The following is a 25,087-nucleotide window of genomic DNA, read 5'->3' on the forward strand; positions in this document are numbered from 1 at the left end:
ATGTTTAAACGTGAAAACATAACAGATGATGGACAAAGTAGAGAGAGATAACGCAGATTAGCAATTATAAGAAAGGCGTTTCTGAAAAATGAGCAATTTGTTATTTCAGTGTCAAGAAGTCTTTTCAAAATGTATTTCTCTGTAGTGGCACCATGTATGGAAATGAGATGTGAACAGTAAGCAATTCAGACAAAAAGAGAAGAGATTAAAAGCTTTTGAAATGTGATGCTACAGAAAAATACCGAAGATCTGATGAGTAAACAAATAACTAATTGGGGGTACTGAATTGAATTGAAGAAATAATAACTTTATGGCATTAATTAACTAAAAGAAGAGATCATTTAATAGGACACATCCTAAGGTGTCAAGGAATAGTTACGTCAGCATGGAGGGACGTGCGAGAGGTAAAAGTTGTGTAGGCAAACCTAAGCATGAATGCAATAAGCAAATTCAAATGAACATAGGTTGCAGTTGTTATTCAGAGATGAAGAGACTTGCAAATGATAGACTAGTGTGGAGAGCCACATCAAAACAAGTCTTTGGACTGAAGACCACAACAATAACATCAACAATTACAAAGAAGAGGAACACAGATGCTCGCAGAATTGTTTGAACCATGGAAAAGCGTCACAGAAGCGCTGAAAAACTTGAAATGACAGACATTATAAAATAGACACTAACTATGCTGCAAAACACTACTTACAAAAATTCAGGGACAAGTTTCATGTGAGGAATCTAGGCATATACCACAACCCTTTATGTATCACTCATGTAAGAAGCATGAATGGACTCAATACAGTGCACACAGAAGTATTTAAGAAATTATTCCTCCTGTGCTCCATGTGTAAAAGGTATGAGCAGAAACAGAAATAAGTAATACAGTAGAGTCTATCCTCTGACTTGTGTCTCACAGTGGATTGCAAACTATATGTGTAGATGTAGGCATAAATATGTTTCCTGATCTTGATTTCCTGTATATTTTTCTCCTCTATGAATACTAAGCATTCTGTTCCATATAGAATGTTGTTGCGAGCTATTGACACACATGAATGTAGCCATACATTGAGTACACCTTCATGGCCTTTCAAATTAACATCTGCTACATGGTGCCTGCTCTGTTCACCCCACATTGGTATGCCCAAAATTTTGGCATTTTAAGCATCACATTGGGTGACCTAACTTTCAGGTGACTGAAAAGTGATACAATGAACTTGGGTAATGTAAGTAAAATAACTGTCTGAGTAAAAGTTTCTGGCTATTCAAGTTCACTATTTACTATTTTCATAACATTAATCGCAGTAGCACTATAATAGGAGAGTCATGGTAGAATGTAAATACTTTAAGAGTGCACAGTCCTAAAACACTGGCTGCTAACTGACCAGTGCAGTGCTACGAAATGGCATTGAGAAGGCACTCACCTGCATGCCAACGGAAAGAATGGGCAGTGTCACACCTCCAAAAATATGGAGTTAAGGCCTCCCTGTTATTGCTGACTTAACCAGCTGCCCATTGCTGGTTGGGACTAGTTTGGTCACAGACTTCAAGATTATCATTACTGAGTAATAGGAAGTGATACTTAGCCTGCATCCTGTGAGTAGTAGTAGAGAGCAAGTAGGAGACACAGGAATCATAGGAAGCCACCTCACAACAGAAGTTACGTTATGTTTCTTTCCTTTTTAGAAATGAAGAGTTCTATTAATTTGAAAGTTTATGTACAGATCATTTTTGATTCCCATCACAGGCCATCACAACTTCTCTCCTTCCTTGTTTGTGTTGCGCTGACTCTCACAGTAGCCAACACAACAAAGAAGAAAGGAGATCACTCACAGAAAAACAGAAGCATTAAGTCATCGACAGGCACACACAAATAAAACAGAAAACTTGCTAGCCTTCAGAATAAATCCTTTTTTGAGCTAGAGTACACACACACACACACACACACACACACACACACACACACACACACACACACACACACGTTTGCTGGCTTGCTGGCTAGGAATGTTGGAGGGAGGGATGGCAGATGCACGGGCTAGGCATGTGATGCACAGGTGCTTGAGCTGGAGGGGAGCAGTGCATGATGAAGGTGACATGGAGAGGTGAATTGCGAGGAAGTGATGGGACAGAGGAAGGGGAAGCTGCTGGGTGGAGGTGGTGGGGACAGTCAGATAATGGTGATTGAGACCAGGATGGATATGGGATGGAAGGACCTTTTGTAAAGATAGCTCCCATCTACATAGTTCTAGATATGTGGTGGTGGAGGCAAGGATCCAGATGGAACCAGCATCTCCTACTCCAGCCCTGTCACAGGCTTATCCAACCCCATTGCAGGCTGATCCACCTGTGAGGGGAGCCATGTTTTATACCAGCTCTATTACAACCACTGCTCAGCTTTTTACTTGAGTATGACAACCAACCAGGTGTCCACCAGAATGAATGGCCACTGCCAAACAATGGGCAAGAACAAAATAGGCCACCCAGTTGCACAACATGCAGCTGGATACAACATGTTCAATTTCAGTTGCTGCTTCATGAACCAGGCCATCTGGATCCTTCTATCCACCACCGGCTTTTCTGAACTACACAAATGAGAGTTATCTTTACAACACATCCTTTGCTCCTGGAACCATCCTGACCTCAATCTCCATTAACTGACTGTTCTCACACCCTCCCCCTTCCTCTGCCCTATCACCTCCTCCCAATTCACCTCTTCACATCACTTTTGTTGAGTGCTGCTCTCCACAGACTCCCTCACCTGTGTATCACATACCTAGCCCATGTATCAGCCATCTCTACCTCCCACATTCCTAGCCAGCAAACTGGCTGCCTATCTCCACACTGCTAGCTACCTTCAGCCCCCCCAACCCCCCCCCCCCCCCTCATTCTGCCTCTCATTTCTCTCTCATCCTACCCACCACACATGACACAACCTCCACCTCACCCTCAGCGTAATTTAATGGCACAGGCATGTGTGTGTGTGTGTGTGTTTGTGTGTGTGTGTGTGTGTGTGTGTGTGTGTGTGTGTGTGTGTAATCTAGCTTGAGAAAAAGGGATCTACAGTGGAGGCTAACAACTTTTCTGTCTTTTTGATGTGTGCCTGTCGATATCTCCATGCTTTAGCTTTAAAGTATCGATCTCAGTAACAGATGGTTTGAAGGAACAGCACCTCCACTTGTTGTCTTATGAGATATCCAATTAAATGTTTAAAGGATTGTTTCTCTCGTTTGAGAAAAATATGATGTAACACGCCATAGTAGACCGTACCTGGATAGTAGATGTTAACACAGGTGTTTGACTAGGCAAATTACGGCAGTTAATGTGCTCAGTTGGTGTCAAACATCACTCTGTTGTTACCTTCCCCACAATATACCCCTTCTCCTACCTCAATGACCTAATGGCAGGACAGAAAGCTGCATTCACCAAGCTGTAATTGCCAAAATATACCCTACCACTGAGCAGGTAATGTAGTTAAATCAAGTACATTGACTTTGCAAGAAAACTATCTGACTGATTTCTATACATATGTACCTGGTATACAGTGATTAAGGAAGCACATTTATTCTTTCCATGATCATTGCTCTTTTTAGTAACACATCTAACTTCTATTACTGAAACATAATAATGGTGCAAAGTTTTCCATTGAAGTGATTCACTTGCACATTTGCAGTGTTATTTGTAACTAGACTGATGCACAGGCTGCCATCTGAAACTGTAAAAATGACTTGGGTACTGCTTCATAAATTGCAGTCACCAACATCTGAGTGTCCCAGGCTAGCTTATACCACTGACAATTTGTTTTCTGGTTTTATTTCAATCAGTGATCTGTCTTTATTGTGAATTCACACTACCACATATCACTGGAAATGCAAATATATCCATATTTTTTTATGAGCAGTGGCAATGAAATATGGGGAAGTGAGAATGGTAAATGACTTGATTTTTTAGAACAAATAACATTTTAATAGATAAGTTTTCCAATCATTTCTTTTTTGTGCATGGTACTGAGGTGTGCAGTGAAATTTCCATGTGACAAACAATGGATGGTGTTATTATGTAATGCCTTTGCTGGCAATGTTGTTATCATACAGTGAAAATTATGAAGAGACCACTGTGGTTCTGATTAATATTTGCCCAGAGGTACTAAGAGAGTGGGCATCTGCAGCGATGTTATTGTGTGCCTAGTAGTGAAAAACTGCAAGACCTTTCAAAACGATAAAGTAACATTACCTAGATTGAAAATAATCAAAATTATGTACACAAAATTTACCTGAGAATGAGGTATGAGGCCTCAAAATTCATCTTGCAATATTAATAAATGAAATTATGGCTGATTATGGTATTCAGCTGCAGTTTTACTGTCATGATAGATATAACTTCAACATGTCTGCTTTCAGATATCTGTATTATTCATATCTGTATGAAGCTGCTGGTAGCTTTCTGCTGGATTCATTAGCCCAGTGGCAAAGTATACCACAAAGAACTCTATATGGCATCCATTTGCACACCCTTTCACAATAAATGATATTTTCTTCTTCTGTTCTCCAAACTTGTTAATTGCTTGAACATCCATAGTGTTTAATTTATTTATTTTATTACGTGAAATAAGCAAAACAAGGAATGTATTGAGCTATTTAGATTGCATTATTCACTGAAGTTCATGATAGTCATCGACTCATGTAAGGAATCTATTTCTTTTATTATTAATACAAGTGAAATTTGTGAACTTCCCACTCAACATTGCTATGTGGACAATCATTTGATATTTGTATCGGTTTATAAAACTGCTAATTGAGTTTAGAACTTTGTTTTAATGTATGAAGGAAGTGTACTGCATGGGAATGCAAGGTATCTCATGAATTTTGGTTACAAAATTGTCTCAGGATATCAGCCTAGCAGTACATACACAAAGATAAGTGAAAAGGATGTTAATATGTTTCTTAGCTGTTAATAATTTCAGCATGCCAAAGTTCTAAATAAATTATGTCACACATCATGATTTCCTTGCATTACAAAAACTTGTGCTAGAATTCCACTGTCAAGGGGTAGTTACCAAGTTTCCTGGTTGTAAAAATGGATTATACACACTTTTTTATAGACCAAGATAAGTTTAAGGACATAAATGCTTATCCTGTTGAGAATGGTCTTTCAGATCATAGTGCACAGCTTGTTACAGTACATGACATAGCTCCATGCAGTATAATAAATCAGACTTTCAAAGCAGTGCGTTCAATTAACAATATAAATATTGCAAACTTTAGGGAAAGCCTACAGCAGCTAGACTGGGATGAAGTGTATAAGGAACCCGATGCAAACTTGAAATATAACTTATTTCACAATACATTTTTAAGGGTATTTGAAAATTCTTTTCCCAAGAAAATAGTTAAACATAATTCCAAGAAAACATATAAAAAACCTTGGCTAACTAAAGGAATAAGAATATCTTGCAACCGCAAAAGAGAACTGTATCTAACAGCAAGATGGAGTACTGACCCCGAAATTGTTCAATATTATAAAAACTATTGTGCGGTACTAAGAAAAGTTATTAAAAAGTCCAGAAGCATGTGTATCATGTCTGAGATCAGTAACTCTGATAATAAAATTAAAGCAATTTGGAATATTATTGAAAGGGAAACAGGGCAACCAAGAGCACAGGAAGGCTTTAGTGCAATAAAATTGAATGACAAGTGCACTAACAAACAATCAGAAATTGAAAATATTTTGAATAATCATTTTTTAAATGTTGTGGAGAAAATAGGATCTAGATCTTCACTAGAAGAGGCAAGGCTATTAATAGAAGAGGCCATACCTGCACAGTTTGAAACAGCTGTAATTCCACCAACCTCTCCCTCTGAAATCAGTAAAATAATAAACTCACTGAAAAGTAAAAGCTCTTACGGAATTGATGGCATTTCCAGCAAAGTACTTAAAGCTTGTTCCCCACAGATAAGTAGAATTCTCAGCCACGTATGTAATAGCTCTTTGGAGCAGGGTGTTTTCCCTGATAGACTGAAATATGCCATTGTAAAACCATTGCATAAAAAGGGGGATATGTCGGATGTCAACAACTACCGCCCAATCTCTCTTCTGACAGCTCTATCAAAAATTTTTGAGAAAGTAATGTATTCAAGAGTAGCCTCCCATATTTGTAAAAATAAAGTACTAACAAAATGTCAGTTTGGTTTTCAGAAAGGCTTTTCAACAGAAAATGCTATATATGCTTTCACTGATCAAATATTAAATGCTCTGAATAACCGGACATCACCCATTGGTATTTTTTGTGATCTCTCAAAGGCCTTTGATTGTGTAAATCATGGAATTCTTTTAGATAAGCTAAATCATTATGGTTTGAGTGGGGCAGTGCACAAATGGTTTAATTCATACTTAACTGGAAGAATGCAGAAAGTTGAAATAAGTGGTTCGTGTAATGTTAAAACAGCTGATTCCTCAAACTGGGGTGCTATCAAGCACGGGGTCCCACAGGGTTCGGTCTTAGGTCCTTTACTGTTCTTGATATACATTAATGACTTACCATTCCACATTGATGAAGATGCAAAGTTAGTTCTTTTTGCTGATGATACAAGTATAGTAATAAATCCAAAAACCAAGAACTAAGTGATGTAATTGTAAATGATGTTTTTCACAAAATTATTAAGTGGTTCTCAGCAAACGGACTCTCTTTAAATTTTGATAAAACACAGTATATACAGTTCCGTACAGTAAATGGCACAACTCCAGTAATAAATATAGAATTTGAACAGAAGTCTGTAGCTAAGGTAGAATTTTCAAAATTTTTAGGTGTGTCCATTGATGAGAGGTTAAACTGGAAGCAACACATTGATGGTCTGCTGAAACGTCTGAGTTCAGCTACGTATGCTATTAGGGTTATTGCAAATTTTGGTGATAAGAATCTCAGTAAATTAGCTTACTATGCCTACTTTCATTCACTGCTTTCGTATGGCATCATATTCTGGGGTAATTCATCGTTGAGTAGAAAAGTATTCATTGCACAAAAACGTGTAATCAGAATAATTGCTGGAGCCCACCCACGGTCATCCTGCAGACATCTATTTAAGGATCTAGGGATCCTCACAGTAACCTCACAGTATATATATTCCCTTATGAAATTTGTTGATAATAATCCAACCCAATTCAAAAGTAATAGCAGTGTGCATACCTATAACACCAGGAGAAAGGATGATCTTCACTATGCAGGGTTAAATCTGACTTTGGCACAGAAAGGGGTAAATTATGCTGCCACAAAAGTCTTTGGGCACCTACCAAACAGCATCAAAAGCCTGACAGATAGCCAACTAACATTTAAAAATAAATTAAAAGAACTTCTAGATGACAACTCCTTCTACTCATTGGCTGAATTTTTAGATAAAAAAAAAAAAAACTCCTTAATCATTAGTGTCATGCAATATTTTGTGTAATGTAATTTCTTGTACAGACATCTTTTATTAACCTGACACGTTCCACATCATTACGAAGTGTCGTATTCATGATCTATGGAACAAGTATTAATCTAATCTAATCTAATCTAATCTAGTAGCAGTTCATTTGCTTGATAGTCCCTATGCATCCCTATAGAACTTTGTTAATGTAGAAAAGGGATGCATTTGTAATATTATCTTTTTATCACGATTTATAAAAAATTGCTCTGCTTGATAACTACTTCTGTTCTCTCTACTTCTAATGGATTCATGTTGATTAGCTGAAACTACTGTCATCAACCAATTCTTTCCATTAGTTGTTTTGCACTTTAAGTAACAAGACACAATTTGCTCATACAGGAAAGTATGGAAATGTATAGACTGACAGGACAAGTATTATATATGAGGAAACGTTTTAATGTTCTGTGAGCTATCCACTATACTGATAGCTCCATCTACACTGATCAGTCAGAACATTATTACCATTGACCTGCTATCAGTATAAAACCACCCAGGCCATACCAACTTCATCTGTTGAGGGATGACTGCTAGTCAGACACACGTGTGGTGCATCTAGTATCAATGTGTGTGCTGTCCATATGTAGAATGGGGAAGTCACACAATCTGTCTGAGTTTGACTGAGGGCAGATTGTGATGGCTCAGAGGCTTGACTCGAGCATTTCAGAAACTACACGCCTGTCAGGTGTTCAAGGAGTGCTGCGCTGAGTGTCTACACTGGACATTGTAGGCTGTGCAGACTGATGAAACTTGACAAATGGTGAACTGTGGCAGAACTAATATCGGACATTAATGCTGGGCATACTTCAAGTGTTTCTGAACACACATTGCACCAAATACTTCAACTGATGGCCCCACAGCCAACAAACCATGTATTTGCCAATGTTAACACGAAAACATCAGCAACTATGACTGAAATTGCCACATGACCTTTAGTACAGGATGTTGGTGCAGTGGCAGAGTGTTGCATGGTCTGATAAATCCTGACACCTTCTTCATCATGCTCATGGGAGAATGTGAATACATCATCTTCCTGGGGAACAGGCTCCTGACATCTGTACTGTGAGATGGAGATAAGCTGGTGACAACTCCATTATGCTCTGGGCAACATTTATGTGGGCATCCATGGTAAAGGATTATTGCACAATGGCTGCAGATCATGTACACCCCTTCATGACAATCATGTTTCCCAATGGCAGTGGCATTTTTCAGCATGGTAATGCACCATGTCACAAGATTAAGAATGGTTCAAGGAACACAGTGGCAGGTTCCAGTTTGTGTGTTGGCCTCCCAGCTTGTCACATCTGAATCTGATCGAACACATCTGGGATGTGACTGAAAGTGGCTTCAGGACTAATTGCCCCCCCCTCCCCCCTCCCCATAATTTACAGGAATAAGGTGACTTGTGTGTGCAAATGTGGTGCCAACTCCCTCTAGTGACCTACCAAGGCCTCATTGCTTTCATGCCACAATGCATCACCACTGTTATCTGTGCCAAAAGTGGACATATGGGCTATTAGTAGGTGTCATAATGTTCTGGATGATCAGTGTATGAAATAGAGTGGGAACTGTGTTCCTCACCATACACAACAGGGAGATACCATGTTTTGGTAGGCATGGAGGGTAAAACAGATGGGTAAAGCATCAGAACAGTTCCTTTACTGGAAAATAAACAGCCACAATTAATTGGATTACAAGGGTAATTTTCCACAAAAAGGTCTATGAACAAAAACTCTTATTGAATCAGTTAAGTAAACCCCATTACACCTGTAGATGTTATGAGGACATATGAAGGGTGCACTCAGATTTTTTAAAAGAACTTTAAAAACACTTTTAATGCTATTGAAGTATGGTAAATGGGGAAAGTCTAACATAGTGATCAAGGAAATATGCACATACAAAGAAATGAACATGGAGGCACTGTAGGTGAAGCTAATCTATTAAAGCTGTGGATTTAAGTTTTGAACAGCCACAAATATGCTGCTACAGTGGTGTGTATATAGTTCACAAAAAGAGGTTGGATTTTGCCACACTTGCCATAGTTTAATGGGGTCAGTGAAGCAGATACTTCATGCTCAGTATGTGAGACAATGAGGTGGGAGCTGAATAATGTTTCGATAAAGTATGGAATCAGTCTCATCTATTAGTTCTCTGTAGACATCACAGGAGCCTGCCATGTTGTTTGCTTTATAGACACATAAAACCAACCCACCATTGATGCCTTGATGGGCTGTGGGCCTATCTGACAGTTGATAAGTTCTGATAATGAAATATCTTGAACATAAACTTAAGAGCAAAGGAACATTAAATGGCTTCATTCATTGAGTGGCCAGCTTGGTGTTGGCATGGGAAGTGCCACGAGTTGGGGACACTTCTTGTAGCATGCTTTAGGGAAAAACCCTATGCACTGTGGCAAAGAGCCACATGGCAGAGAAAACTTGGCTTTGAATACATATATTTCACAAGCAGTTGGGGACACTTCTTGTAGCATGCTTTAGGGAAAAACCCTATGCACTGTGGCAAAGAGCCACATGGCAGAGAAAACTTGGCTTTGAATACATATATTTCACAAGCAGTTTTTTACCAAGTGACATGTCACCTGATAAAGCACAAGATTGTCTGCTAGAGCAGGCATGAACGCATAGTATCGTGTGGCCATAGTAACATTTCTTGTTCAATACATACTTGAAAAAATATGTGATAAAAAGCCTAAATTCCACCAGAATAGAGTGTTTGTTTCCATCAACTTTCAGGGAAAAGTGAGAATCAAAAATGTATCATTGTCAGATAATGGACCATGGAAATGATTGATTAAAAAGATATAAGTGAAAATGTGAAAATTTCAAATTTATCATTGGTTTGTGGGTGATTGTAGAAATCAAAATAGACAACAATTTATCCCAGTTGCTTAAAGTGGCATATCTCTAGCTGTTATACACTGATGACACTGTCATACTAACTTATATCACACGCATTTACACAACCTTAAAGTTGTTCAAACAGTATTACAGTCACTGAGAATTCTTGTCGTGAGATTCTCTTCAGTCTTGACTTGTGTCCTGCACATACAACTTTTGACACTATCCAGCAACATGAAATCAAATTAGGTCAAATCAGGTGAATAAGCTGGTCATGAATAGGACTAGCTCTTCTTTTCTACTTCAGGAAAACCCCAACACAGGTGTTCAATCAATTAAGAGTTATTGAAAGTTCCTCATGTAATCAAACAAGGTGTGCTTCTTCCAGACTGGAAGTCTGTACAGCTCATTGTCTTCCTTGTTCATTGTATTTGGGTTCCACTTGCCTTGTTGCAGTTAACCAAAGGAACATGATGTGCATTAGATTTCTCTCTCATGCTGGTAATGGCCCAGTACAATCTGTCAGCTTCCCAACTGTTTCCATTTGCTTGTCAGTACATGAAAATCCTATCAGCTAATTCTGTAACTGACCATAATGTCAATTCACTATGGCTTATCAACTATACCATTCAGTATATAAACACAGACTGCATTTTTTCAGACCTTAACATCTAGATTGACCTTGTTCATGTAAACATACTCCATATACAGAATGTTAGAGGAGTTTGCTGCCACATTACCTTTGTTATATGGCTGCATGTTGGTCTGGTTTGAATTCCCTACAATGTGAGCAACAATATACATGCTAAATAACTTTATTACATTATGTGAAATTTGATTTATAGATTTTTGTATTACAGTGACAGAGTAATCCTCTAATGTGTTTGACTTCATAACTCTGGATACAGTCATTTTCAGACCAGGATTCCCTCTTTTAAATGGGTGCACTTAGCTTCTTCATCATCAGTGAAAGACTTTATCACCATCATGGACAAAACTTGTGTGCTTCCTCTAAAGAGTATAAGGAATATTAGTAACATTTGATTGTGTCAGCCAGAATATTCTATTAGAGAAGTTAAATTTTTATGGAACACATAGTTCATCACATGTCTCGTTTAGTACTTACTTAAGAAAAAGAATAGAGAAAATTCCCCTGAGTTCCTAACTACAATCAAAGCCAAAAACATTTTCATGGAGATGTTACTTGAAGCAAAAAATTCAGCAAATGACAAAGCAGTACTTAGAGCTGAAAGTAAAAACAAAGTATCTGGTAGGTTGTCAAAAAATAAACAGGAAAATAGAAACAGAACCATAGTAACTTACAGATGAAAGAAAAATGTAGGTTAGCAAATGATCCACAGAAACTAGCAAATTATGTGAATACTTTTCAAATACAGCAGAGGAACTACTGCAAAAGTTCCCAAAATTGAACACTGTTCCAGTAAAAAAATATGCCACAAATACAAATATACTGTTACCCACCACAAAGTATGGAGTCAGCAAAACAGTACAAAGATTAAAAGATAAGATGTTAGCAAGTACAAATGAAGGAATGCATTCGCAGTATACAAGCCCCCACTAACTGGCATAATAAATGATTTTTTCAGGTCAGGTAACTTTTCGGAATATCTGAAAAAGAGTTGTGGCTCTACTTAAGAAAGGTAATGCACAGGGTATAAAAAACTACAGGCCCATATTTCTAGTGTTGTCACCATAAAAAATAGTAGAATCCCTTGCAAAAGTCAGGCTAATGAATTCCTTAAATATATATACAAACTCCTTAGTAGAGCACAGTTTGGTTTCCATAGTAGCAGAAATACTGAACCAGCAACAGCAGAGCTTACAAAACTGGCACATGATGCGATAGACAAGGATGAATATGCCACAGGTGTATTCTTAGATCTATCAAAAGCGTTTGATACAGCTGGCCATAAAATTCTACTAAATAACTAGAATCATTTGGAACAAGAGGAACTGTCAGTGACTGGAACAGTTCATATTTGAAAAATGGGACACAAAGAGCAGAGCCAGCACAGGCTTCAAGTAAACAAAAAATTCTTAGTGAAACTTTTTCCAAGTACATTAAAATAGGAGTCCCTAAGGGTGTCATATTAGGATCTATATTGTTTTTCATATACATCAGTGACTTTCCAGACAGTGTCAAACATGGGGAAAAATTATATTTGCCGATGTCAGAAACACTGAAATCAAAGATAAAACACCACAACTTGTAGTAGAAAAAGCAAATGAAACCATAAGGATGTTTACAATTAGTCATCATGCAATAAACTTACACTGAACATTAAGACAACACACAGCATGAATTTCTACTTAAAGATGGAAAATAAATCTATCAGATGAAACATGGATGAAAATGCCATAGATTGCACAGCAAACACAAAATTTTTAGGAGTTAATATTGACTGTCACTTAAAGAGGAATGAATACACAAGTACACTACCTCATGGTGGTTTGGAGACTGTAGAAGTACATGTAGATGTAGATGCTATGCTCTTTGAATTGTGTCATTAGTATGTAACAGACAATGTCTTATAGTTACATACTGTTCCTATATGCACTCAATCTTTAGTTATGGAATCACTTTTTGGGGTTCCATACACAAAACATGGACACTGTCATCAAATTACAGAAAAAGTTTGTTAGAATAATAACTAAAAATAATAACTGAACTCCTAGAAAAGATCTCTTTAAACATTTGGGGTTTCTAACTGCACCTTGTCAGTTCATCTACCAATCTGTTCTGCATATCAAAACAATCATCAGTAATTATCTCACAAATGGCAGCGTTCATGGTAATGGAAGAAGAGCCAGAGTAAACTTACATTTAGTATGATTAAATGAACAAGAAACACAAAACAGCATTTTCTACAAGGAGATTAAAGAAACGACTAAGCTCCAAACATTTAAAAAGTCAATTAAAGCATACATATTAAAAATTCATGCTACAAAGTCAAGGACTATTAACACAGGGTAGGGATTGGTAACAAAATTGACATTATTTAATAATAAAGAATGACTATTTTGCAGTAATCTGTCATAGTTTAATTATTCATACTGTGAAATCCTATACCCAGGATCTGTGTTAAAAAAATTCCCATTCCCATGAGGTCAACATCTCATGCATTGTGGTGAGGTATTGACTCAGCTTTTTCAGACAGGCCAAGCAGTAAATATAAGGAATTCAGTAGAATCATCAAGGTTCTGAGGCTAACAGGTGTGTGTGTGTATTTTTGATCCAATAATATCACTGTATGCATGACTTAATTAATTAAAAAAAATTGTCTCCTTTTTCAATTAAGATGACATGTATGACATAATTTTGTAAATAATTTATAGATGAATAAACAACTAATTACTAAATAAACAACTAATAATAAATAGTACCCCAGGCTCCTCAAGTTATACAAAGAGAGGCACATCATCTGCATTTGTAGAAATTACAATGGGAGTGCCATAGGTTTGGCCATTGGCCACTACTGTTCTTGCTTTATGTTACTGATCTGCCATTTTATTTGAATTATGAGGCACAATTAATTATGTTTGCTGATGAGACAGGCATTGTTGTAAAGCCAAACCAAGAATCATCAACAGAGAAAATAGTGAATAATGTTATTGTGAAAATTACTGACAGTTTTTGCACATATGACCTGACTTAAAACTTCGAAAAAACACAGCTCATCCTGTTTTGTACTTTTAAAAGTGTCTCATGTTCTATTAATGTAGTAAACAAATAAAAAAATAATAAATGAGATAGAAAATTTTAAGTTCTTAGATGCACATAGTGATAAAAACTTAAACTGGAAAAAACATGTTGCCATTTATTAATGTAGCTACTTTGTTCACCAGTCAAGACTGAATACGCTGCACCAGGTTTACAAGATTAGTATTACACAAGCATTATAATACAAAAACAGATTTGCATAAGTATGCACAATAAAACAGAACAAATTAGCAGAAGTATAGCATAACACTTAATGACATATAGAGTGAGAAATTTTTAACAAGTACATGTGCACTCCATTTCATGTGGCAGTGCATTCTTTAGGGAGTCCAGTTAGCTGCTTCACTGTCAAATAAACTATTTAAATTGTACAGTGGTTTTTGGCATATATTTTGTGACATTTTTCCTTGAAATTTCACCAAGTCCAAGGACTGCATTTTAATATGTAGATGGTTGAACATTTTAATAGCTACTGTTGTAAAACTGTCCCATGTCATAGAGAGTCGACAGCATGGGATGACTTTGCCTTTTTTACTGTGCATGTTATAATTGTGGAAGTCACTCCTGTTGGTGACTGTTTCATGGTTTTCTTTCACATACATGAGAACAGGTGAAGACCTATTGACTGAAAATCGTCATCATTCCAAGACATATGATGGTGGGTTTGCAGTGGTTCATTTTTATTGTTGATGTTATCAGCCTTATTGCCTTTTTTGCAGTAGTAGAATTCTCTTGCAACCTGTAGAGTGACCCCATAGTAACAAGCCATTGCCGATATGGCTGTGTAACAGTGAATAATATACTGTCAGCAGATACTGATCAGTTCTCACGTCTTCAGTTTCCTCAGTAGGTACGTGACTCATGACAGTTTGCCATAAACATGTGCATTGTGTTCTTGTCAAGTGAGTTTACAATGCAGGCTGCTATTCTCCCATGGAGACAATCGTAGAGATGCTGGATGTAGTCCTGTGGAACGGCTTGCCATGCCATTTCCACCTGGCGCCTCAGTTGGACCAGCGTTTGTGCTGGACGTGCAGACCGCGTGAGACGATGCTTCATCCAGTCCCAAACATGCTCAATGGGGGCAGATCCGGAGATCTTGCTGGCCAGGGGAGTTGACTTACACCTTCTAGAGCACATTGGGTGTCACGGGATACATGCAGACGTGCATTGTCCTGTTGGAACAGCAAGTTCCCTTGCCGGTCTAGGAATGGTAGAACGATGGGTTCGATGACGGTTTGGATGTACTGTGCACTATTCAGTGTCCCCTTGACGATCACCAGAGGTGTACGGCGAGTGTAGGAGATCGCTCCCCACACCATGATGCCGGGTGTTGGCCCTGTGTGCCTCGGTCGTATGCAGTCCTGATTGTGGCGCTCACCTGCACGGCGCCAAACACGCATACGACCATCATTGGCACCAAGGCAGAAGCGACTCTCTTCGCTGAAGACGACACGTCTCCATTCGTCCCTCCATTCACGCCTGTCGCGACACCACTGGAGGCGGGCTGCACGATGTTGGGGCGCGAGCGGAAGACGGCCTAACGGTGTGCGGGACCGTAGCCCAGCTTCATGGAGATGGTTGTGAATGGTCCTCGCCGATACCCCAGGAGCAACAGTGTCCCTAATTTGCTGGGAAGTGGCGGTGCGGTCCCCTATGGCACTGCGTAGGATCCTCGGTCTTGGCGTGCATCCGTGCGTCGCTGCGGTCCGGTCCCAGGTCGACGGGCACGTGCACCTTCCGCCGACCACTGGCAACAACATCGATGTACTGTGGAGACCTCACGCCCCACGTGTTGAGCGATTCGGCGGTACATCCACCTGGCCTCCCGCATGCCCACTATACGCCCTCGCTCAAAGTCCGTCATGATCATTGTTTGTACAGCTCTCTCGCAGTGTCCGGAGCAAGTATGGTGGGTCTGACACATCGGTGTCAATGTGTTCTTTTTTCCATTTCCAGGAGTGTAGTAGGAACAGGAGGGGGCTCATTGGTAATCCCTGTGGTACACTGTATTCCAACATCCATTCACTTGATAGTACTCCTTGGACTGATACAACTTGCCTTCCATTTTCCAAATGAGATTTGAGGGTTGCCAGAACAGTTCCTTCAACTCCATATTTACTGAGATTGTTTAGGAGTACATTATGAGGAATGTAGTCAAATGCCTTACTAAGGTCAAAAAGTGTCAGTGCTACAGATTCCTTTTTTTTCCCAAAACTGTGCTTTGTTGTAGTAACCAGATCTAGTTGTGCTGTTGTTGTTGTACAGTTGCCTTTCCAGAAACCATGCTGTGCATCTGTGAAGAGTTCATTGATTTCAAAGTAGTTTGATATTTGGTCTTTCATAGCAATCTTAATGACTTCAGCAAAGACTGGAATGATTGAGACTGGTCTGAAGCTTGCTATCATGGCTGTGTCTCCCTTTTATAAACTGGTACTGTCTGTGTAAGTTTCAGAAAGTCTGTAAATATACCAGCAGTAAAACACTTATTAATTATCACAGTTATGGTTCAGCAATTTCATAGGTAATTTTCTTGAGGACATTAGTAGACTTTCCATATATATCTTGAGTATCAGAAGGTTTATAAGACTTAACAATCTTTATTATACCTTTTTTTTGTAATTACCTCCAGCTCATCATCATGTACCTATTGTCATTTATTACAGTAGCTGCAGGGTCTATAGTGAGGTCTGGGATTGTACTTACTGTGTTTTCCACAATTTCAGTAATATAATTGTTAAAGTCATCTGGACTAGAGAAGCTTAAGGGAGAAGTGGTTTTCTTCCTGAGTTCATTGATCAGGTCCCAGGCTGCCTTGCAGGTTCAATGAACCTATCATTGCTTTTATTTTTGGCTTCTTCTACATCCTTTCTTTAATGTCTTTTTTCTTTTAAATATCTGATGTAGAACACTTCCTTTGCACTGGAATCTGTTGCTGTTTTGTAGTGATCATGTAATAGCAGTATGATGCATTTTAATTTTTTTCTGTTAATCAATAGACCATTTTTTTCTTTCACACTGTGGCTATATTGTGAATGCTTCAAGAACATTTAAATACAGTCAAATTTGGCTTTGATGATATAGAAAACTCTTTAAAATTCATCAGTCACTGTCATTTCCTACAATTCAGGCTGTCATCTTACTGCAGATACTCCTGTTCGAAAAGTGTTTAATGTTTCCATATTAATTACCTTTGTCAGGTAACAGCTGGTTGATTTTATCTCTTTTTGTATATATTTCCATAATTAATGTGCTCAGAGATCAGTGGGTCAACTGCAATCATCTTATAGTCTTATGTATTTAGATTTGTGATCACAGTGTAAAGGCACGCAACACCTCTGGTTGGTAGATGGTTTGCTACAAATAGCCCATAATTGGCTACCAGGTATATAAATTCCATCTCCTTAATGCTTTCTTCACCAAAGTGTACGTTAAAATCACCACACAATGCAGTTTTAGATTTCAAGCACATTAAGTAGCATAGGCAAGATTCCATTTGGTTGAGAAAATTTTCTAATTTTCATTTTAAGAAAGGTATATTGAGATAACAATTATAGCAAGATCTCTAATAACTCCAAAGCAGCCAACTTTAAATCTGGGTACACAGAGTAGCTTTTTAAATCAATTTCTTTTACACTGAATTTTCTGTTCCATATACAGATACACTGCCAAAGAAGCAGCTGTTCTGTTTCCAAATTGAAGTATTCAGTACAGTTGTAGTAGTCAGCTTCAGATGCTGATTTTTCACATAGATATAGCACGTCTGGCTTCACTTCTTCTATAAAGAATGACAGCACATCAAGTTTAGCCCTAAGACACTGTACATTGGCACTGCTTATAATTATAGGAGTGAAATTCTGGGTTGTATGTAAGCCATTTTCATTTAGTCACTCTTGGTACATGTTTATCATAGAGGAGCATATTTCACAGGGATGTTGGTCATTCTTTGGAATAAAAAACCCTTTAATATTTTTGGGACATATAGTACTATCCATTACTTTATCTCTTAGCTCAAAGACAACGCTAACTTTGAAACTGTTATTAAGCCCTTTAGTTTCTAGCTTCTCACCTGTACAGCTGTTATGCTTAGGAAATGTCTTTTGCAGGAACTAATGACTTCTTCTGGAGTTGTCCCACTTCTGACACTACTCAAATGAAACCAAGCTCTTTTTTTACCACACAGCATTCTCACTTCTATCCTTGTACCCCAACTATTGTTTTAGTCATGCGTTTAGTTTTGGCATTTCTAAATTCTTCTTCATTCTGTGATAGTGAGTGTGCATTCCATTTGGCACTTCTTAGTGCATTTTTGTATTAATCTGTGGTATTTGAAGCTGGGTGTTGCACCGAAGTTTTCATTGTTGCATTTTTATTTGAAAAGTTTAGAAGGGAACTATTTGTACCTTGACACCTCGCTCTTCTGTGTGCCATACCAATAAGTACTTTTTCAACACAGGTCTTTTTGAGAGTATGTGCAGATTGCCACACATAGGAACAACTAAAATCAGACTTAAAATATAAGAAAGCAAAATACTGGACATGCAAACATTTGCCATCAGCCAACAGGAATGCCGAAACATCACATAAGAGGGGGGAAAAAAAAAAAAAAAAAGAAAAAAAAAAGAAAAAAAAATTGTACTTGCAAAAAATAATATAAAGCATATGCCATTTTCATGTGGCTAGGTTCTTCTTACCTTCTTAGATGCACGAAGAAACATCTTAAGGATATTCTTGCTTAATTTCTGAATCTGAAAACTAAAACAGAGAGCAGTCAAACATAAATTAGAAAATCACATTACATAGCCTGTTCTAGAGTTGTGATATTCTAATTAAAGATGTTAACTGAAAAAGTTTCTTCATAGTAAATAGCTCATTAATGTGTAGAATGTAAGTATTTTTTAATCAATTGCTTCTGTCTCTGAACTAACATGTGTGCAGCAATCAAAACAATTACAGAATCAGTCATTATAGCCTGCTGCAGCCTTGGGAGATGTATCTGTGTGTGACAACATACACAACAATACTTGTATGTTGCTACAAGAAGCGAAAAAGATTATTTTACTCACCTTAAGTCATTAACCAGGCAAATGACAGATAAGGGTCTGTTTACATAGAAACCTGGAGCTCAGAGATTTACTAGTGCTTCAGAATGAAGTTTGGAAGGTAGGATATGAGGTACTAGCAGAAGTAAGGCTTTGATGTTGCATCATGAGTAATTATTGGGTGGCTCTGTTGGTAGAGCACCTAACCGCAAAAGACAAAGATCCCAAGTTCTCATCTCAGTCTAGTGCACAGTTTCAATCTGCCAGGAACTTCCCCACTAGTGTTTGTTCCCACTTCAAAACATTAGCTCAGTGTCATTGCTTCATAAAATAGAGATCACAAGTTTGAATGATTGTGGATTTTGCCATTGCTGTGCGTGTCCAGTATAGTGAAAACATTAAATGATAGTTATGATTAATAGTGAAGTAAAAGGGAGTGTAACTTAGACTTACAAACTATTAATAAGGTGGTTGTATGGCTAAGAGATGTCAAAATGTAGTATAAATGTCACTTTACTGAGCACTGAACCAACTTTACTCACCCTACCCCAACACAATAATGATTATTACATTCTGTTAACAGTTCATTGTTGTCCATATTGCTATCTGTATTTTGCAGTATGGTAACATAAATAACAAAATGTGTAGTTGAGTAAAATAGAGGGAAACCCACTGATGATGGTGTAACATCACTGGGTGAAGAGAGAAAAAAGCAAGACATTGTTTATTGCTCATGGCAGCATCTTCTAAACATATTTATTGATCAAGCAAACACAGGCACAGATATTCAGCTCTCTTATACAAAAGTCATCTCTGGAGGAATATAAAACAATATCACTGTACTGGTCAGTTTTGAGTGCTATATACAGGACACCTATTGGTTGGTTGGTTGGATGATTAAAGGGGCCAAGTACTAGGACATCAGTCCCACACCTATTAGTGGACATTAATAGGGGTGTATCCATCGTTCACCTTTATGACAACTTGAACTCTACTGAGAACACTTTCAGTGACGTGTCTGAATGGTGGAAGATTGGCAGTCTGTTCTTCCTCAAGAGCTGAAACCAGAGAAGATTGTGATGGATGCTGGGCTCTGGAACAAAGTTGATGTTCTAATTCATCCCAAAGAGGTTCCATTAGCATGAGGTCAACATCCTGGTCAGGCCAGCCTGTTTCAGGAATGTTACTTTGTTACTTCCCAAAATCAATCCTCACAGATGTTGCTTTATGACAGGGTGAATTGTCATGTTGATACAAGCAGTCATCATCTACAAACTGTGCATCTACTGTACACAGTACATAATGCTGTAAAATTTGTTCATGTCCTTCCACATTTAGTGTTTTCTGAAGTACTATAAGGGTGCTACACCCTGATCATGAAAAACAACCCCATCCCATAACAGCACTTCCTCCATACTTCACTGTTGGCGCTACACATGATGGCAGGTTATGTTCTCCAACAATTTGCCAAACCCAAACCCGTCCATCCGATTGCTACAGCAAATATCACTCCAAATCACTCATTTCCAGCCATCCACCATCCAGAGGCTTTGCTCCTTACATTACCTCAAGCATTGCTTTCTTTTTGTGGCTTATGAGGAGCTGCTCAACCATTGTACCTCATTAGTTTTAACTTCCTACACATAGTCATTATGTTACTTGGACTGCTCATGAGTGATTCCTTCCACTGATTTCATGCAATTTTTTGCAACAACTCTCTACAATGCTCGATGGTCCCTGTTCATCAGCACATAAGATATGCTTGGTCTTGGTGTAACTGTGGTTGTTCCTTCACACACCACCAACAGTTGACTATGGAAGCTTTACAAAGGTTGAAATGTCCTGATGGATTTGTTATTGAGGTGACATCCAAAAGCTAGTCCATGTTTGAAGCCACTGACTCACCTGACTGATCTGTTCTGCTGTCACTGCTTCTCTACTGGTAACACAATACTTCCTGTTTCCTTCTATACTAGTGGGCCCATCTCTCATGATGTCTAGTGGTCATTTCCACATTACATGGAGATGTCTGGGTACTTTTGACTAGTTAGTGTACAACACTAGATTAATGGTTTCAATGAATAATAATCATCTTCAGATTCAGTCATTATGGCAAAGATTTAACACTGTTGTACAAAGACAAGCATCTACACATGATCATGAGCAGCTAACAGAGGTAAATTTTGACATCACACAAGTATATGCAAATGTTTAATGCTATACTTCCATATTAATTCTGCAGTGAATGTATCTGAACATAATAATGATTTATTGAAACTAGCAATACAGTATTGTATAGAGTGATTAAGACTGGTATATAAAGTTTTATTACATGATTTCTTGTCTGAGTATCTAATTGCTTTTACTGACATTGATTGTTAAACAGAATATCAAAGATTAATGTCATATGCATACACTGTCTAGCTGTACAGTAATTGCAGGGTAGATACACTTCACTATATGTTGGACAATAATTAACTGAGAATAATTTCCCAGGAAGAAGAAAAAGATATTAAGATATAATGTCCTGTTGACATCATACATATTAAGCACAAGCTTAGATTTGACAAGGATATGGAAGAAAAATTGCTTTGCCCTTACAAAAAAATCATCCTAGCATTCACCTTAGTTAATTTAGAGAAACCGAAGGATGGCCAGATGAGGATTTGAACTAATAATTTTCCACATAGATTAAAATATACCGTTGATGAGTTGATCTACAAATAAAGTGTGATTCCAAAGATGTCAATAATACTGGTCATAATATCCCTACATAAGTTTCCAAAATTTTGAGACACTAATGAATACAACATTAGTCCCCCACTTGTACAATACTGGAATACTCAGCCAAACAGAGTTAGGGTTGTAAAAGAGTTGGCCCTCTGAGAGAGATATTTGTACATGCATGTACATCATTTACAAAAATTAAATGATTACATAAAACTAGTTGGAGTTTACTTCACCTTATGAAAGACATTTGAATATCATTCACGAGATGCTATTTGAAATGTAACAATTTTTGCCAAACAAAATGTTTAGGCTCTGCCTGGTTTAGTTGTTATTTTTAAAAAAATATGCAGGAAAGCTATACTATGCTATTTAGTTGATCTGTGGTTTGATACCATTGCACCTGCATGGAGAAAATTATGAGTACTCCACAGGTTTCAATAACTGGTTCTTTGCTATTTTTGCTTTATGTGAATGATATACTTCTTGATTGGAGTCAGGGAGGAAACAGCTTTTTTGCAAATTATATAAGTATTGTTCTAAATAATGGGTTATCAACAGAATATTTAAGAACTAGTTTTTAGTGGAAGCGCTGAACTAATAAGACAGCTGTTTTACTATCAGGTCATTTTCTTAAAGAATGATAACTGCAATACCACAACTCATAAATACAGTGTTAGCAGAAGCCATCTGCTTTTGGGCTCCAAGCAAAATTAGTAAATAACTATAAGAAAATAATGGAAAGTGTCATAAGTGAATTACATATTGACAAACTATGATGATTACAAATGCTAACACATTCCAAATTTTAGCAGAGTTATAATTTCATTATTGAGCTCCTAATTATCACTGATGAATTTTGTTACTGTAAAATTAAAGCAATAGATCCCTATTTGCAATCAATATTTAATGTAGAAAATGTTATTACTTATATAAGTAACAATTTAAATGTTACATACATTATCAGAAGGCAGCTTCACCTCCATTCAAGAGCACTGTATGTGATTTGACTGAAGTTAATTAAGTTGCCAGCTGTGCCATCATTCTGTGACCTCTGCCACATGATAAATGGATGAGATATGGACAGTCAAGTTCCACGCTTCTTTCAAGGGCAGTAAATTCTTTCTACTGTGGCACATGTTAGTGAGCAATAAGCCCATTAAAATTTATTCATAATACATTCTGAGGAATTTGAATTTTTATGCTTTGGAAATGAAAATTTTGAAAATATTATTTTTTTCTTTATCATTAATCTATAGTTTACTGACTTAAATGTTGAAATGTGTAGAATGGCGCTTGCACATTATAATTTCAATTATCTTTATGTGTAAGTATTACAGGAAAAACATCAGATTCTGTGACATGTTACTTCATGCTTCTCCCATATTGATTCAAATTGTATCTGTGTGCTTTTCTGGGGATGTATTAATACAATACAATTAATTAACACTTGGTCATATGTAATGGTTATTAATAATGTATTCCAATTATTTGGCATCTATTTCATGTTGTTAGTAAAAAGAGTGTTAACAGAACTTGTCTTCTATGTACAACATAGATATAAGTTGTTTAAATTTTTTGTTTACCATATAGGAGGTGCTCTGCTCAGGATAATGAGGTTTCTCTTAAGCATAATATTTTCTATTAAATACTTAGTTTGTTCAAGAGACATTGCCTGGAGTGTAGTTAACTGATGATTAGTTTGAATTACCAAATGATACTTTCATGAGAACAGTTTTGATGCTGATATGCACTAAACGTTTGGTGAAAAACTGTTAGAAAAAAAAGCAATAAGTTCTTTGACAAATTCTGCCAGCTGGCTGGAATATAACACTATTTAAAATCAAAGGAATCACATGAAATAAATAGTACCACTAATGTCCTTTTCTCGTAAATCTAGATTTTGCTGTTCCAATAAAGTTTCAGTTGTATCAGAGTACATTGTTATATTTAATTAATGTTGTGCACATAATTTGATGGAATGCCCTCAGTGAACCATTTGAGAATTAACTTGAAACCTGTTTGTTTCAATGTCATACTAGTTATTACTGTGATTTAATTTATCATCAAAATTAAGAACATTACAATGAAGTAACTATTATGATAGTGTGTATAGGGCTAAGTACACTCCATTTATCTTTATACATACTACTACTACTAGTAGTAGTAGTAGTTTATTCATCCAGAGACAATTTACATTGCATGGACTTCGTCAAAAAATACGTAGTATATACATACACACATATAGGGTGAACAATACTATACAAAATACAGATGTGCATAGTAGACTACATAACATCAGACCACATTGATACATTGGGATTCCCAGGGACTCTTTTAGGATGACACACACTAAGTATAAGAATATTTAACAATAATTGCAAAAATCTCACACTAGAGATATTCCACCGCCCCCCCCCCCCCCCCCCCTCCCAAAAAAGTGTGTTGGACTATTTTTTCTAACTTAGGTGGCAACAAAATATCAGATATGTCAGTCTGTCCTCAGAAGAGTTGAAAACACAGACAAGTTTAGATTACATGAGTCATCAGCTTTGAAATAAGCCTTGAAGGTTCAGAAAGTGATAGTTATTACACACTCTGTTCATGAAGAGGAGTTATATGATGTAATTGGTGATGAGACTTTAAGTAATATATTTTCAAATGACTCAAAACACTTAACATATTTGATTCTCTCTTTCATACACTATGAAATGAGCTCAGTATGTAAAATGTGATGCAATACTTCATATTTTTATAAGAAATGCTGTCACACAATAATAATATGAACAAATTTCACATTTTTGCTTTTCAAGTATGACAGCATACAGATTATTTGTGCTATAAACATCAAACTTTCAGTTATGGTCATGAATACAGAGAGTATCAATGAATAAAATTAAAAAGTGTTGTATACTTTAGACATATACATGCTGAAAGAGGCCTACAGTGGCTTAGTAGCTGTGTTAGAAATTTGCTCCATAAGCAAAGTGAGATTCATCACATATTTAAGAAAGAAGTATTAAGTGAATTTGAAAGTCACATATTGCTGACCAATTTGATGAAATTACCTAAGTTTGATTGCATATGAATTCACTAAATGTGTCAGAATCATTTATTCAACAAGTCACCTTGACTTGTTTCACGTCATTATGATTTATCATGCAAATGATCAGTGAAATATGAAACTAACTAACACGATCACACTAGCAACAAAATGCAAGATGGTGTACAGAAGGGCAAAACACATTTGGTCTTCAGAAATTGTTT

The 25,087-nt window shown here is 37.1% G+C and overlaps 1 protein-coding gene across 1 annotated transcript in view; it reads right to left on the reverse strand.

Moving 5' to 3' along the window:
* LOC126299609 (sarcosine dehydrogenase, mitochondrial) overlaps positions 1 to 22,886 on the reverse strand; it is a 274,922-nt gene extending 252,036 nt beyond the window's left edge. The window contains exons 1-2 of the mRNA XM_049991642.1: positions 22,780 to 22,886; positions 18,746 to 18,806 (exon numbers count right to left, since the gene is read on the reverse strand). Of these exons, the coding sequence (XP_049847599.1) occupies positions 18,746 to 18,769 (24 nt within the window). The 5' untranslated portion in view covers positions 18,770 to 18,806; positions 22,780 to 22,886. The remainder of the gene's footprint in view (positions 1 to 18,745; positions 18,807 to 22,779) is intronic.
* Positions 22,887 to 25,087: the final 2,201 nt, after the last annotated feature.

The sequence above is a fragment of the Schistocerca gregaria genome, chromosome X (assembly GCF_023897955.1).
Source record: "Schistocerca gregaria isolate iqSchGreg1 chromosome X, iqSchGreg1.2, whole genome shotgun sequence".
NCBI lineage: Eukaryota > Metazoa > Arthropoda > Insecta > Orthoptera > Acrididae > Schistocerca > Schistocerca gregaria.